The sequence below is a fragment of the Micropterus salmoides genome, unplaced genomic scaffold, assembly GCF_014851395.1.
Source record: "Micropterus salmoides isolate LMB-PRFRI ecotype aquatic unplaced genomic scaffold, ASM1485139v1 Ms_hic_scaffold_13, whole genome shotgun sequence".
Taxonomy (NCBI): Eukaryota; Metazoa; Chordata; class Actinopteri; order Centrarchiformes; family Centrarchidae; genus Micropterus; species Micropterus salmoides.
Genome location: NW_024040374.1, coordinates 31,391,981 through 31,408,134, shown reverse-complemented (window position 1 = coordinate 31,408,134; position 16,154 = coordinate 31,391,981). Strand labels below are relative to the sequence as shown.

Sequence of the window (16,154 nt, the reverse complement as noted above, 5' to 3'; positions counted from 1 at the left end):
TGTGATTTGTACTGTATGCACTCGCATTTTTGCTCAGTGATGGATCAAATAACTCCAAAATATTTGACAATATACCCAAAACCAGCACAATGATGACTGAATTTTTTCAGAATTTTATCACTAACATTATGTTAAGGGTTTTAAGTTTAAACTGACAAAATATCCAAGTCTGGTACATGTGATTTCATTGCTTTAACTTGTGAGAAGTCACTTGCTCTTGGTATATGAAATCCCCAAGTAGGTAAGTTCCACTTGGAATTCACTCATTTGGTGTGTTTTCAGTTCATAGTTTTCAGTCACGTGACATGCTCGGTATCTGGAGGGCAAACAACAGACCAAGATAGCGGCTCACACCAGACTCCCTCGTAGAGATTTTATTTGGATCACCTCTCAACTCAAGAAAAAGATAGATATGGACACAAACTGCAAGTGTTGGGCACTTGCAATCCATATACAGCACCATATTTCCGCCATTAAAAACCGCCCTGCAAGGGCTCGACTGTGGTAACTTTATGATTACTAGGGAATCCCTCACCTAACACAGCTCAGGCTTGTCTCCTCGTCGACTATCCCGCATTTTGGCAACGCAGAAGTAACAAACTCAAAGTAAGTGTATCACTTGCTTCCTGGTTGGCGGGCAGCAGAAAGTCTTTTTTGTCCTCCAAGGGAGTGTTTTCTTTGGAACGTGACATCACGTGAAAACTATGAATTGCTCATTGAGGTCATAGTAAGTCCAAGTTTTCCTTTTGTACTTGGACCCCATGAACATTTCTTATTTTTTCTCTGCTAAAAAACTTAGAAACATAAAAACTGGCAGGTAGGTTGCAAATTCCACCCACTACTAAGGCACAAAAAACCGACAGTGACGTCATCATGGCACTGAAGTTTAAGTTTTTAAAATAGCTCTGAAACTCCTTGGCTTAGTGTCAAAAGAATCTTTGCTCCCATGGTCTGGTTCAGGACTCACCTCACTGCAAAAACTAAAATCTTAATAAGATTAATTATCTTAATTGAAGGCAAAATATATTTGTCAGACAAGATATTTCTTCTTACCAGGCGGATTTTATGTTAGAGAATTTCACTTGTTTCAAGTTTCTTTGGTCTTAAGTAGCAAGTGAAATAATCTTGTTCTGTTGGCAGATCATTTTTCTTATTTTAAGTAATATTTCCCCCATTTTAATTCTTTTTTCTTGTTTTTGAGAGCTCAGTTTTTGCAGTGTGAGCCAACCCCAACTTTACGTTTTATCAAGAATAAAGTCTTAAGCCTACTCTTAAATGTGGAGATGGTGTCTGCCTCCTGAACCCAAACTGGAACCTGGTTCCACAGGAGAGGAGCTTGATAGCTGAACGCTCTGGCTCCTAGTCTACTTTTGGAGACTCTAGGAACCACAAGTAACCCTGCATTCTGGGAGTGCAGTGCTCTGGTGGGGTAGTAAGATATGATGGAAGTGAGTAGCAGGATTTTAAATTCTAGTCTGGATTTTACAGGGAACCAGTACAGAGAAGCTAAAACAGGAGAAATGTAATCTCTTTTCCTAGTTCTTGTCAGTATAGTATTTATCCAGATAGCCTGATAATAAGGAATTGATGTGCCTGATTTTTGCAATGTTACATATATGAAAAACAGCGGTCGTTGAAGTTTGTTTTATGTGGGAATTATGCTGACATATCCTGATCAAAGATAACTCTGAGATTCCTTATGGTAGTACCATAACTTCAGTTTTGTCTGAGTTGCCGGTGGTGTAACTGTCCACGTTCCGCTTATGCAAAGGAATAGGGAAGTTTTACGTTTCTGCAGGCTAAAATTCTTTTGCTGCTGTCCTGTCTACAGCAATTCGTAGATTTGCTTCTGTGCCAGTACAACTCTCTGGTTCCTCAAATTGGGGAAATGCCAACTACCATCGTGTGCAGGTAATACACTGACTATTAATAAATACCTCATACTTTAAAAAACTGAACTCTCTATAGACAAAGTGAAAACAGATCCTGCTGATGGTGAAAAACTGAGAGCATTTCAACAGCTTTGATATTTATTACAATATAGCAAATACATAGTATAACCAGCAAACAAACACATAACATGAAAGGAAGAAAATGGCAGACTAGGAGGAAATGTCATTTGTTTGTGTGGTACATTTAGCATGGAGCAGCATGCATCACCTCAAGACCATTTATGTAAACGCAGCCATACACGAGTATGTGTTCTGGTAATATGGCAGACACAGCAACATCACTCTCACTGTTGTGCAGTACAAATTACCCATGAATCCTCTGGAGTTGCTGTGCACTGTAGGGTTTATTGCTGCCTGCCATAGTGAGCGCACATCTGTGGAGTGGCCGTGCGATGTGATCATGTAATCATAGATGCAGGGGTGGTAGGGAGCCTTGCCCTCCCCTGAAAAGTACACATGCTCCTGGGGAGAGACGCCCATGGCCTTGGCACAAATTCCCATGAAGACATCGTCGATGTACATGGAGGAGTTCAGCACCAGAGTAGCATGGTAGATCTTAGCGACCACATCACCTGAAACCACATAACCCGCTCCAGAAGTGTAATCTGGGTAAGAAGGCCACGGGTACAGATCATATGGAACGTGGTATTTGCTTTGTTTACGGCGAATCGGTGGGGATCCTCTGTGTACATGACCCACCCACAGGCCTTTGCCCCGTGATTGTCCACTCAGGAGCTGCCGCAGGTATTTCACCAAATTGGGCATGTGGACGAAGATGTCATCATCCGCGGACATGAGGAAGCGTGCCTGAGGGCAGTACTTGTGGCCCCAGTGGAACTGCAGAATCAGTTTGGTAGTCAAGTTGTGGAAGGTGTCGAAAAAGTTCTGTTGGATCAGGTCTCCGTAGGCCTGGTCCTCTTGCAGCAGCTTGCTCTGCACCCTTGATCTCCGCTCATCATCTGGGTGCACGCCGAGTGCAAACACCATCCTCACACTCGCCCCCAGTTCTGACCACACGAAACTCTGGTTCCCCCATGTATCCCTGATGGCCTGGCGTCGCTCAAAGTTCTCTGGCGATGACTTCACAAACAGAAGCAGGAGGACATCGTCCCAGCTTTTCCCATCTTCACCGCCACATTTTCCTGGATGGTTGATCAGGTATGGATAGTTCACTAACCCACCATCCTTTCTGTGGTGATGGTTGTTGGTCATGGCGAATGAGGAATTGAGAAACGTGTAGCTGTTGACCAGGTAGCGGTACGTGTACGATTTCATGTGGCTGACCACGTGGTGGTCCAGCTCCTCCCAGCAGACCATCACCACACACAGCACCAGGCCTGTGGTCAGCAGCTGCACACACTGGCACTTGCGAATACGACGGAAGTTTATGAACATCACGACTACAGCTTCTTTCGGCAGATCTCTAAACACTGACACGTATCCTGTGGAACAATCTAGACTTCTACTCTCTTGGGTCAGTCTCTTCCTTTGTCTTACCTTTCTCTTCTTTTTCTGATAGTAGTGTTTATTTTTATCTCTGCCTCCTTTAACTCTTAAGCTTTACTTCTCAATTGACTCTCAAATCTATCCTCCTGTTTCTAGGACTCCTTTCATTTAATTGCCTTCCTTATCATCTCCTTTGCTTTATCGTCTATTGTCTGTTTTGCCTCAAACATATCCTTTTTCCCTCCTCCCCCTGCCCTACCAGGTTTCACTTTTTGATGTCAAGTCCACCAGGCTTTTGACAGGTATTTCAGCAGTCTGGACGCTCCATTACAGATCTTCCTCTGTGTGTAGCAAAATCTACACTCCCTCATATTGATCAGATTGCAAGCATCTACAGGTAAGTCTCATTGTCCCTCCTTTAGCTTAAGAAATTCAACATGCTCTTTCGTCCTTCTCTCCTGAGAACTCCTGGTTAGTTTTACCCTTCTTTTCCACTTCCTCTCTTCCTCTTGGTTCCTGTTAGGTCAGTATTTCATAGGAACACATGGCACCTGAAAAAGAGAGAGACAACAAAGATCAGTCATATAGACTTGGACTAGGTTTGGACTACACATTTAAGAGATTCGGCCACTATTTCAATATTTTTCTGATTAATTCAGATTAATTAATTATGTCAGTCATCACCAAACTAATCCAGCCACGGTTCCAGCCTCTCAAATGAAATAGTCTCAGATTTTGTCCCATTGTAAATTAAGCATCTTTTGGGCTGTTGGTTGGGCGAAACCCAATGTCTGAAGATGTTACTTTGCAATCTGAGAAAAAGCTTAGGGAATATTTTGTCCTGTTTTTTTATAGACTAAACAATCTATTCATTCCATTAATTGAAAAAAAAGACAACAAAATATATTTCTTTAGGACATCCCAGGGGCATATAAGTGGCCCAAAGATGCAAACCACAAAACCTCACTGTCACCAGGTCACATCTGTTCAGGCATACATCATGTTTGGTAGCATCACCCTTTTTCTCTTTCTCCTGATGTTTAATGTCACATTTTAATATTGGTGGATCGCACTAACCACTGCAGTTTAGGACAGTATTCGGCAGGTCATGTTGTTCCAGGTAGACCTAAAATTATAAGCGGATTAATTGATTAGTTGATTGATCATGAAACTGTTGTTCAAGTTGTTCAAGTAATTTACCAAGCAAAAATCCCAATTGTTGGTCCCAGCTTCTCAAATAGGATTTGCTGCTTGTCTTTTTCAAATCCTTGTAAATAGCATCCTGTTTATACAACTGACTGACTGACATTTTATAGAGTAATTAAATTATTTAAGAAATAAAACCTTCATAATGAAAATAATCATTAGTTGCAATCCATAATGTGGACTAGCTCAATTGAAGTATTATTAGATTTAGGACTGTAGCATGATCAATTAATCATTTAGTATTTAGTATATCAGAATCCAGAGAACTGAATAAATCTCTTGGATGAGAAATGAAACATCTTCAAGTATCTTTAACCAAGTCCAGTTGCTCTTGATTTAATCTCCCCAGGATAACTATGACCTGGATGAACCTTCACAGACAACATATCAAAAAGAGCCCTAATAGGGACTGGTTTTGTCTGACCAAAAGTCCAAATGTATGAATGAACTATACTAACTGATGTCAGAAATTTTATATGAGGATAGAGAGGGCAGTTTGATCCTAAAAAGGCTCACAAAGCAAGGTATATCTGATCCTGGTTGCTGCTTCAAGATCAGTGTTGGGCAGTAACGCATCACTCAGTAACGTGTTGCTCTAATAATATTACTTTTCTCAGTAACTAGTAGTGTAACAAATTTTTCTAAAACACTAGTTACTTGTTATTGAACGCACCATCCTTGACGTGAATCCACGACTGTGCGGCAGCTCAGCGGCACCGGACTTTGTTGTTCATGTCCGCTGAAAACTAAAGGAAGAAAGGAGAATGAGGGAGAGAGGCGTTCTTTCCACAGCTGTTATTTTTTATTTCAGCCGGTGGCATTAAGAAACGTTAGGTCTATAGGTCTGTATGCTTTGTATGAAATGTATGAAAGCAGTATTTCCCAGAATTAGCCTATAATTTGGATTATTACGCTGACCGCCACATATTGATTTTCAATTTTTTTTTACTAGGCGTATTTAAAATCCTGTTTGATTGAGGAGCTGTATTGAGGAGCATATGTTCATGTCTGTCCAAACCTGTCCAAAGTTAGAATACCCGGGTCCCAATCACACAGTTTATAAACCTGCCTCTGCCCAGACACAAGCCTCTTGGCCAGCTCTTTTGTTGAAGGCTTTCTGTTTTAAATTCAGGCCATTTCTTGTTTCAATCCTAGGATAGTTTTATATTGATTGATATCTATAGTTTGTCTGCTTGATATTTCTGTAGGGAATAAAGTGTTTCTGAGGCATTAATATTTTGAAAGTTTTGAAATATTTCTGTGGTGAATAATGATATCATTTTTGTTTATGGACTTGAATGTGTCTAGTGTGACTACTATGATGTTTTTAGTCTATGTAGGATCTCTATAATATTCCATAGGGGGAAAATATGAAGTATCCATCCTGTATCTCATCAATATTTCTATAAAAACTCTAATTTCTATCACTTCTACTGTCTTTATGGTATTGTTGTAATATTAAGGATAAGGACATAATGTGTATAGTATCACAATTAGTATTTCTTTAACAGTCCTGTGATATTTCCATAGGGACTTTAGTATTCTGGGAAATATTTTATTGTTGATCATCCATGATTTACAGAGAATCAAATTTAGCCATTATATAAGTTGCGCTGCTTGAACACAACTTACGAGTAATACAGTGTAGGCCTTTGTGTGGCGAGTGGCTTTGGCATCAATTAATTTATGCAAGAAACACACAATGCTGTGATATCTAAAATAGTTCATTGTTGTCTTAGTTTATGAACATGACGGATGAAGTTTCACTCAAATAGCAGCAGAGACTTTACAGGACAATGCCTTTATACCTTTGCAGCCAACAAAGACTATATATTAGGTTAGAATGAGATGTGATGCTTCACTTAAATGACTGGAACAATGTAATGTGTGATTTACAACATGTTGAGGCCAAAGATAGTTTTGGCATGGCAGAAAAAGTTTGGACGCCACTGGTACTAGTTCATGCTAATTCAAAATAATTAGCATTGTTTGAAGACCACAAGTGTCTGCTAAATGTTACAGTTATGTACAGTATTTCCCTGGACACTCCATTATACAACTAACGAGTTTCTGTGTTTTTTTACGTGTCTCTGTAAATAATATTACAGGGTATGGTCCAGACCTGAAATGTCATAACTTTATACTGTCTCACACCCTTTAGGGCCTTTTCGTACATTAGAAGAAGAAAAGTAGAAATAATATACTGCAGGGGTCTGCAAATAAGTTTTGCATCGGAGCAATATTTTCAACCATTAGATGGTGCATGAGAATATAAGCCAAAATACTGACTTGTATCAGTATGTTGTTTGGTTAGCTCAGTTGGTGTAACTCAGTTAAGTGTAGGACTTACAACCCTATGGTTGAGTGCTTGATCCCACCTCAAGCCAATTTTTTTTTCTCTACTCCATAAATGGATTCTGCAGCGAATGTTCCTCAGATCACGGCATGTGCTGCACTGTTTTTGTTCGCTGTTTGATCCGCATCCATCAACCTATGGACGCTTTCGCAATTCTCCAGTATCTCCAGGCAGAGTACATTTAGGGGAATCACGTTTTCTGACAGCTCTTTCAGAGGCGTGTCAAGCAGCTACAGACTCTTTTAATGTTGTTCGGAATGTTTCAAAGTAAAAGCTCAGTTCAACTCCAAACACAGCATTGCAGTAAAAAAAGCTTCTCGCACTTTTATTTTGTAGGCAAAACCACTAATTAGGAAGTGATTATGTATATATCTATTTTAGTACCGCTATCATACTATTTATTTATTTATATTTTTTGCCGCTATCAAAGCACCATAATCTGGCAGCAGGCCAGATATTACTGCTGGCGGGCAGTTTTGGCAATGGTCCATAATCACAGAGAGAATGAATGTATTTCCCTTGTCAATGTTTGTATAAACTTTGTTTAATGTGGTTTATAATGGACTGTGGTGCAGAAACAGTGACAGTGTTTCACACTCTTGGCTCACATTTTCCATGTTCTCTGTCAGTGGCCAAGTCACAATAACATATGGTTTTACTGAATAATTAAGTAAATGTAATTTCTTAATATATCTACCTAAAGAAACCTCATTTCTTGACTGGCCACTCTCTGCTGTCTCAGAAGAGACACCTTCTGTGCTGTGTCAGCCACCGTAGCTGTCCTTCTCTCTTTGAAAGGGTAGGGGGCAGTGGTAGACTGGACAGATGGTGGCAATTCACAACCCTCACCACTAGATGCCACTAAATCTTACACACTGAACCTTTAAAGCAAACTTAGCTTACTTAAATATATTTCTAATATTCAATATTCAATCATTATAATATTTCTGTATGCATATAGGAGATCACAGTTCATTTTGTCTGGCTGTACTGCAGTCAAAATAGACACCTTAACAGGTGCATATACAGTATAGGCTTCTCTAGGTAAGAGTTAATAACTGATGTACAACGACACAGTAACTTTAGGAGAGGCACCTCTGATAGGAGGAAAGAGAGAAGCAACGTGTTCTTTGTTGACTGGTTTAACTAATTTAACTAAATTTGACTATTTTAGTGATATTGTCAAGTTTCCATCTACCTCCCAACTAATATACGTAATATAATATACTGTGGTGAACAGTAAAGCTATAAAGAAATAAAAAAAATTGTAAAAAAATAGAAAAAACCTGACAGACTCTCAGATCTTCACATCTCACATTCAGTATAAAAAAATGGCTTTATACAGTAACTTGTATAGTGTCGGTCAGTGTAATACCAACTAGTGTACAACTAACCAAGGTCACACTCAGAAGAAGATTTTTCTACCACTACTGAACACAGCAAATGGCTTTTTCTTTAGCTAAGCCACTTGCATGTAACTGTCCATACAGTGACAGTAAAGAACTTCCTGTTTGCGACCTTGGCATATGCTGTGAATGTCTGTTGGTGTGGAATGACATGTAACCCCTGCTGTCTTCCTCATATTCTCTAAACTGCCTTCCTACTTCCTATTGTGGGTCAAAATATTAGTAACAGCGTACATAGGGACAACATAGGGAAAGGTCAACTCCACTGAATTCTACTCTGTCCAGGCCAGTACTGAACCGTTGGGGTGTCCTCTAAAGGTTTTCTGAAGATATAACTTTTTTTTTCTCTGTCTTTCTATTGATCGTTTGTGCAGTCCGTGTGTCACAAATTTTGGGCTGGGTGCGGACGTCCACATAGGGGTCATGACATTGGCAGATGAAGACGTTGATCCCCGCAGACACGGAGACTATGAATTTGGCTTTAGTTGTCAAGATGAATGACAGACAGCTGCTGGAAAGAATGTTTGAAATCTCCTGTTTTCATGCTTATTACTTTATGTTTCAGGGCCAAGAGGCACCCTGTCTTGTCAGTCTGTGACAGCTGAAGTGCAGAGCTGTGAACAGCATCAATACGATTTTAGTCTGACATGTAGTTTTTAATGCCATAAGCATAAGGTCACTTTTAAATGTTACTAAATAAATATCATAATAAATATGGGCTAAACTGGTCAGTTTTCGAAAGAAAGCTAGCCAAATGTACTAAAAATTGAGTTTTCTGTGATTAACTTGTTTGCAGAAAAGAACCCTGGGAGGACATCTGCAACTAGCAACTGCATCATTTTATGTTGGATTTCATGTAGAAATTAGATAAATGTGTAATTATGCTTGATACAAACAAATATCTTTGTGTCAATAGGATATTTTCCTGAAATTGTGCATTCCTAATTGGAACCAAAACACGGATACAAACAGACGGACCCCTAAACTAACTGCCTGTAACTCTGCGATGTGGATGCTATGAATGTAAGTGCCGACCCAGCACAAAGAACTATAATAGAGGGGCTTTAGCCCTATGGAGGCCCTGAGCAGAGAAGCTGCTGACGTCTGTGTAATGCTGCCACACAATAGGCTGAACACGTGTTTCCACAGCAGCATATTTAGACTGAACATGGAGGTCAACCATCAAAAGAGGGCTCTAAAAACATGAGCTGTGCCTTGACATCCAGAGATCTTGTGACTAAACATCGTCATGAGAGCTACTTTGTACATGATGAGTACTTGTAAAGGACAAGTTGTTATCTGCACATTTTCAATTGTGACTAATTAACTACTCTATAGTCTCAAATTATACTACATGGCAGAAGTCTTCCACATAACGCCAATTCAGAAACACAAATTTTCTTTTCTTTATTGTACCCTCCATCTAATCACAGAAAACTGTCTCTGCAAACAACTTTCTGTTATCCTCGTCCGGCAGCAGCTTTTAGCAACAAGTAGCAGTGAAGTGTAATTTATCCTTCTGTGTCAAATCGACGGTGTAGGCTACGGGGCTACGCAGAGGCTACGCCATCGCCTGACGCGCACCTCCTCAAAAATGTAACTACACGTTGAGTCAACACGGACCGGCTGGGAAGCCTCGCAATGCCTCCGAGCCAACCGGAATTGCCCCGTGCTTTGTAGTAAATTTTACTAGCAGCTAAAACGGCGGCTGTAACACGGTGGACCAATCGATTTGACCGTCGCAACCCAACTCATTTTACTATCAGAATGTGATCCATTCGGTTGGTAACATTTCAAAAGGCTATACCACGCCGCACATATACAACTTTACCCCCATTCACGTTAGCAGAGCGCTAAACCGGAAGTTAGCCTGCTCGGCCGGCAAAAGTTAACACAGTGGACGCTGTAGCGTTACTGCTGACTAGCTTTTGGGGGTGTAATTGCAGAATGATGGACACACCGACATAGCTACGCACGTAGACCCTAGGTAGACCCAACTCGATCCTTTGGCCGGAAACTAGTGGTTGTTTAATACATTTTATATACAGTACATATCAAAGTGGTTAAGATACCACATACAGTATAATTAATGCTGGTCTAGTTAGCAAAGCTAATCTGATAGCACAAGACGGTTAAGCTGGAGTTGTACTTCTCCAGGCTGGTTCATATAATTTATTTAATAATTTCTTTTTGTATAAATGGATTGGACAATTGGATGCCAAATGAGTACAATATTGTCATGTTGTCGTTAATTCGTATTGCACCTTAGTTTAACTTTTGTATTACGTGGTGTATTGTATTTCAACTTAAGGCTGAAAAATTGTTGTTTTACTATACTACTGTACCGGACTACGATGTAAAAGTGACTGTATCTCAATGAGAGCTTTCTGTTGAAATTAAGGTTAAATAAAATAAAAAAGTAAATGGAACACTGTTTTCAGTGTCCATGCAGGAGATAGGCCATGGACCCCACTTTCAATAATTAAAGTGGGGCAGCTTAAAATTTGAGACTCTTTCTAGAGATCTGCAATGTGATTCATTAGAGAGAACATTATTTGTGTTGCACACATTAATGGACATCAATGCTCAGGTGTTGATATTTGACACCAAGCAGGTTTTAGTCACTGAAAAGCCGAGATCATCCAACCAACTTGTTTCCCCTACAAGGCAGCAGACAATGCATTTGAGTTTACCTTACTACGTTTAAATTACAGGAAGTGGAAATAGATTTTGAACAAGTCTCTTAAACAGTAGGGATGACCAGGCTATTACACAGTCTGTGTGGCCTTTGTTTATGGCTCCCTTGTAAATGAGCAGTTTTGAATGTATGCAAATGGTAAACAGCGGTAACCTTTCCTCTGTGGCTTGGAGCAGAGAGAACAGATGAAATCTGATGACATCGGGGGGAGGGAGAGAGAGGGAGTGAGTTGTGGGGTAGTTGCGTTGTACAGCGTGAGAAACCATAATGAAAAGGACAGAAAGTTGTGAACACGTCATAATTCGGGAGAAATGTGACCAGTGGGAGGAATGAGGTTAGCAAGTAGGAGCTAACAGGAGCTAACCTCTGTCGCTCTGTTTCCTTCTGCACTTCTGCGTGTTATTCTTCTGCTCCTGCGGGTCACTTTCAGGCCGTGGATAGTTCACACTGGAGTCTGATATGGGCCACATTTAAACTGTAATGTGAACTGTCAAACAAAAAAATCAGATCTGGGAAAAAAATCAGAATTAAGGCCTGCAGTCTGAACGTAGCCTTAGAAACTAATTGTAAAAATAGCATGTCATGTCTTATTAAGAGGAGCTAAGCTCCCCTGTAGTTTGTACCACAGGTAGTGGGTAAAAAGTTTTCATAGTTTGGTAAGAGGCTTTGCTTAAATTAGCCAAAAAGACATCGGTGCATGTAAATAGTTAATTTTGCTTAGGCCTACGTTAATAAAAAATGAATTATGCTATGCCTATGAAGTCCCATTTAATTTTACCGCCTGTAGCCTAAATAGGGATATGACTTCATATAGGTCCAGTGATCCCATTTTCCCAGCCCAGTGCGGCCCACCACAGTCTAATCTTCCAGTTTTATAATGAAGCAAAAACATTCACAACACTTCTCATGATAACACAAAAGGTCTCAAAAATTGTTTTGCACCATTGCTTTGTGTCTGTCAAAACAACAACAAACAAATCTGGCTTTGTGCTTTATCAAATCGCAAAAGATTGCGATTTAATTAAATAAGTATAATAAGAAGGCCTATTAATAAGATATTAAATCAGTATATATAAGTTATTTATGAGGTTAAAAAAGTAACTAAGTAACGTTTACTCAGAGTAAATTTTAAATTAGCTACTTTTTCCTTTTAATTTAGTAGATTTTTATACCAGTAACTTTATTTGCAGTAAGTAAAAATCCATTGGTGTAACAGTACTTTTACTTAAGTACAATATTTTAGTACACTTTCCACCTCTTGATGACATGTGCTATCTACCCAGCAAATTAGAGCACTTAACTAACCAATATGCTGTGTATCATACTTGTTTTGGCAGAGTCACACATGTTTATTTAATGTGAGTTTAATAATACAGTCTGTCTGTTAGCCCTGATAACTCTGGTAACAGGTCTGAGACATGTATGAATAATGTCTACAGTCTAATCTTTTCTGTAATAGAAAGTCCTCACCCAAATTCCAAGGGAACCATGTGATTATTTCATGAAGAACGTTGCGAAAATTGAGATTTGGAGATGGAAGTTGGAGTTCATTCCAAAGTATTCTGGTTTAACAACTGTAGATATATGTTGTAGTTTTGGCCAACATTTATTCACTTGTAACATTGTACCCACCTGGTTGTACAGATAACCTACTGGGGGGCACATACCCCTGTACAGGTCACAGCCGAAGTGCCTCTGTACACTCTGATGGATTTTAATTTAAAAAAATTAAAACATACAAACATAAGGCCCAATTAAAAAATGAATCCCAGTCTTCTCCTATTAGGATTAATGAAGTCAGGCTTGTGTTGTCAGATGATAAAGTGCCCTCTTGCACGTTATAAGCAGGATGCCACAATTCATGTCAAGTGTCATATTAAATATCTGGTGTTACCACACACCTGCGTCCTAAAAGGTTTGATTGAAAGCACAAGTTCCTACAACGGTGTAACCAACACCCTTACTTCATTTGAGTGGAATAGGCATGGGAAATATAATCAATCTATAATAAACAGGATGGTATGCATTTCACCAATAGGTTTGTTCTGGTATACAATGGATATTCATTTTAGAGTTATTTACTGCATGTCAACCACTGAACAGTGAACCAGTGAGTGTTTGCATTTGTCTGAAAGTTTGCATTCTAAAACATTTGCATGCTAAGAAAAGGCAAATGAGACAATGGAGAGATGAAATGTGCCATCCAAAGTGGCTTGAAACAGCACTGAATTTGGGTTAGTAATAGTAAGATGTCACCAAAAACAAAATCCCTGACACACACTGAACATCAAGTATGACCTGAAATAAGCTTTTTACATAGTGTAATATATACATACACAATTATTAGGGAAAAAGTTGAATGGTCTTGATTGGATTAATCTTGTTATGTCAGATCTAGATGTAATCTAGATCTGCTCATTTATGAAAAGCACTCTGACATAACTGTTGTTGTGATTTGGTGCTATATAAACAAAACTGAATTTAATATCATCATTTTCATTTTGTTGCAACATTGTTTAAATGGAATATTAATGTCAATAAAGCACACTGAACTGAAATGAACTGTGAAAAACCTCTCCTCACACATAAAACAGAACATGTATTCAAATGAATGAGTCAGTTGGCTTAACATTAACTGTATTTAATTTTAGCAGTTGATAACACTATCCGGTTGTAGTTGTATCGTTTTCCACATTACTTCACCAGCTAATGTGATCCACATTACTATCTATCTATCTATTATTAAAGTGTGTGTATTAAAGTGATTTTAGCCAGCAAGAAAGGATGTAACCTAATTTTACAAAGCAAATGTGGAGCGGTTTGTTTCTTAGCCTATAGTGATGCAAGGCAAGGCAGCTAGCTAACGCTAATTAGCTTGGGCCTGCTGCAGTTTGCTTTGTAACGTTCAATATAGATTTAGTGTAGTTTTACCAATACTCAGGTACACAGTTTCTCCACTGTCTCAGTCGCTGTAACTAACGTGACCCACATAGTATACAACAGGCTACTGCAACAAACAACACAGAGGAAGACCCATCCACTAACATTACAGTAACGTTACTTACTGCGGTCTGACTTTCATAAAGTGTGGACCCAATCTTGTTATTCAGTCTAGCTCACTAACCGTTTCGTTACCATCTAATACATGTAGCTGTGTTGCTATTGCTGAGCCTCCAGTGAAAGATAAATTTAACGTTATCAAGGGTTTACCTGAGTTGTTGTGTGAAGCTGTCTCCCTGTCTGCGTCACTGGCACCGCCCCCTTCGGAAAACGCGGCTCTACGTGTCTTTGCATTGACTTTGTATGTTAACTTACCGTCCCGAACGCTCGCTTCGCTTTTGGTCTGAAAGCACCATAATAGTTGGCTCTGACCTACAGTAACACTACTGTATCGTAGAACAGAGTGGAAACCTGGCAATGCATCAGTTTAAAAGATCTAGAGCTTAGATTTAAACACAAACAGCATCCCGTGCTCCAGATGAACTCATGAAAGAAAGTTGCTTTTCTCTCTGAAAGCAAGCTATTTTGCTCCAATGTCCTTGATATAAGTTGAGCTATCATTGTGTAAACCCTTTTATTTGAAGCCAAAGATAATTATAATGACAACATATTCAAAAAATATATAAGGACATCTGTCCTGTGAGTTCTTAAAAGTTTTGTTAGAACATCCTGTTTGCTCAGTGTTCCCTTGTTTGCCTAGCCTGCTCAGTCGGTGCCTGATTCAGCCACTTCCAAGTGAAAAAGCGCTTTGAGTGCTGGGACTATTTACTTGTCTGCCTTCATCATCACACATCCAACTTTTTTTTCCCAAACTCAGTACTGCAAGCTGACACCTTTATCTCTGAACACTGGAAGGTCTTATAGACTTAATTTAGAGCAACACCCTTCAGCACACAAACACACACAAACACACTGTGTTCCTGACTTACCATTTTGACTCCAATCCATATGTAAGGTAGAAAACCCTCCTACTCTGCTCTGCTCAGCTTCTGTAAACTAATTCTCTCTGTGATACTTTGCTACGTAACTCTTCCAACTGCTTCACTTCTTTTATCTTATCTCTGCTCGATGCCATTCACAATTTCCTCTTCTCCTCTTCTATTTCCTCTCACTTTTCCCCCTGTCTGTTGTAGTAGTACCAGTAGTAGCTTCAGTGTCTGCTTTGATTTTCCAAAGAGAGAGAGAGAGAGAGAGAGAGCGATTGGCATGGGGAAAGAACCATTGGGCAGCAGGAGGAGACCTCTTTACCTCCCCTTCATTTTATCCCTCCCCCTTCTATCTGTGCTTCCTTTTAGACAGTGTTTAAATTTATTTATTCACATTGGAGGAATTTCAGTTTCGTATGAATGAATACTACTTGCTTACCCACAGATACAGGACAGCAGCTGCACTTTCTAAATAGCAAACAGACCTGGGTTCTCCTCCCACGTGCTGAATGTTGTAAAGAAACAGACTCGTTAATCAAATAGTAATATGAGAAAAAAAGCCCTTTTGAAAAATGGAAAACTATGCAAAATAGCTCTGGTATTATTCATACTTCATAATTCATATTTCCATATGCAAAAAGCAAGATTATAATATCTATAATAATATCATATAATACAAGGCTGTTGAAACAAACATGACAATTACTACAAGGATAACAGATAGATACTTGTCCTAATAGCTTATTGTGTGCAACTGGGACTGAACAACCCCAGGTCATTTTACAACAAAGGGTTATATAATGAGATGAAGTTAGTACTTCCCTTTATGCTACTCACACATAGAGAACATTACAAAAATTATAACAGAAATAGAACTATTTTACAGGGTACAGTGCTGAGGATGAATTAAGGAGTCTCACAGCCTGAGGGAATAAGCTGCTCTGCGGTCTGGTGGTGTGAAAGCAGATACTTCTGTATCTCTTGCCAGACTGCAGCAGGGTGAACAGGCTGTGGCTGGGTGGGTTAGTCTTTTGGTATCCTTTGTGCAGGCACTTCACCGATATCACTGATGCTCAGGAGATGGGTACCAATGATCTTCTGAGCAGTTTTAATCACCTGCAGAGCCCTCCGATCCTGGGCCGTGCACATCCCATGCCAGTTAGT

The 16,154-nt window shown here is 39.5% G+C and overlaps 2 protein-coding genes across 9 annotated transcripts in view; one reads left to right on the top strand and one right to left on the bottom strand.

Moving 5' to 3' along the window:
• Window positions 1-16,154, top strand: part of mcf2l2 (MCF.2 cell line derived transforming sequence-like 2) — a 129,097-nt gene that overhangs the window by 56,249 nt on the left and 56,694 nt on the right. The window lies entirely within an intron of this gene.
• LOC119901256 (lactosylceramide 1,3-N-acetyl-beta-D-glucosaminyltransferase A-like) lies at window positions 1,434-15,230 on the bottom strand. Its single transcript, XM_038716847.1, has 2 exons — window positions 14,994-15,230; window positions 1,434-3,949 (listed from the first exon to the last, which is right to left on the bottom strand). The coding sequence occupies exon 2, from the start codon at window positions 3,345-3,347 to the stop codon at window positions 2,172-2,174; it is 1,176 nt and encodes a 391-aa protein (XP_038572775.1). The 5' UTR covers window positions 3,348-3,949; window positions 14,994-15,230; the 3' UTR covers window positions 1,434-2,171.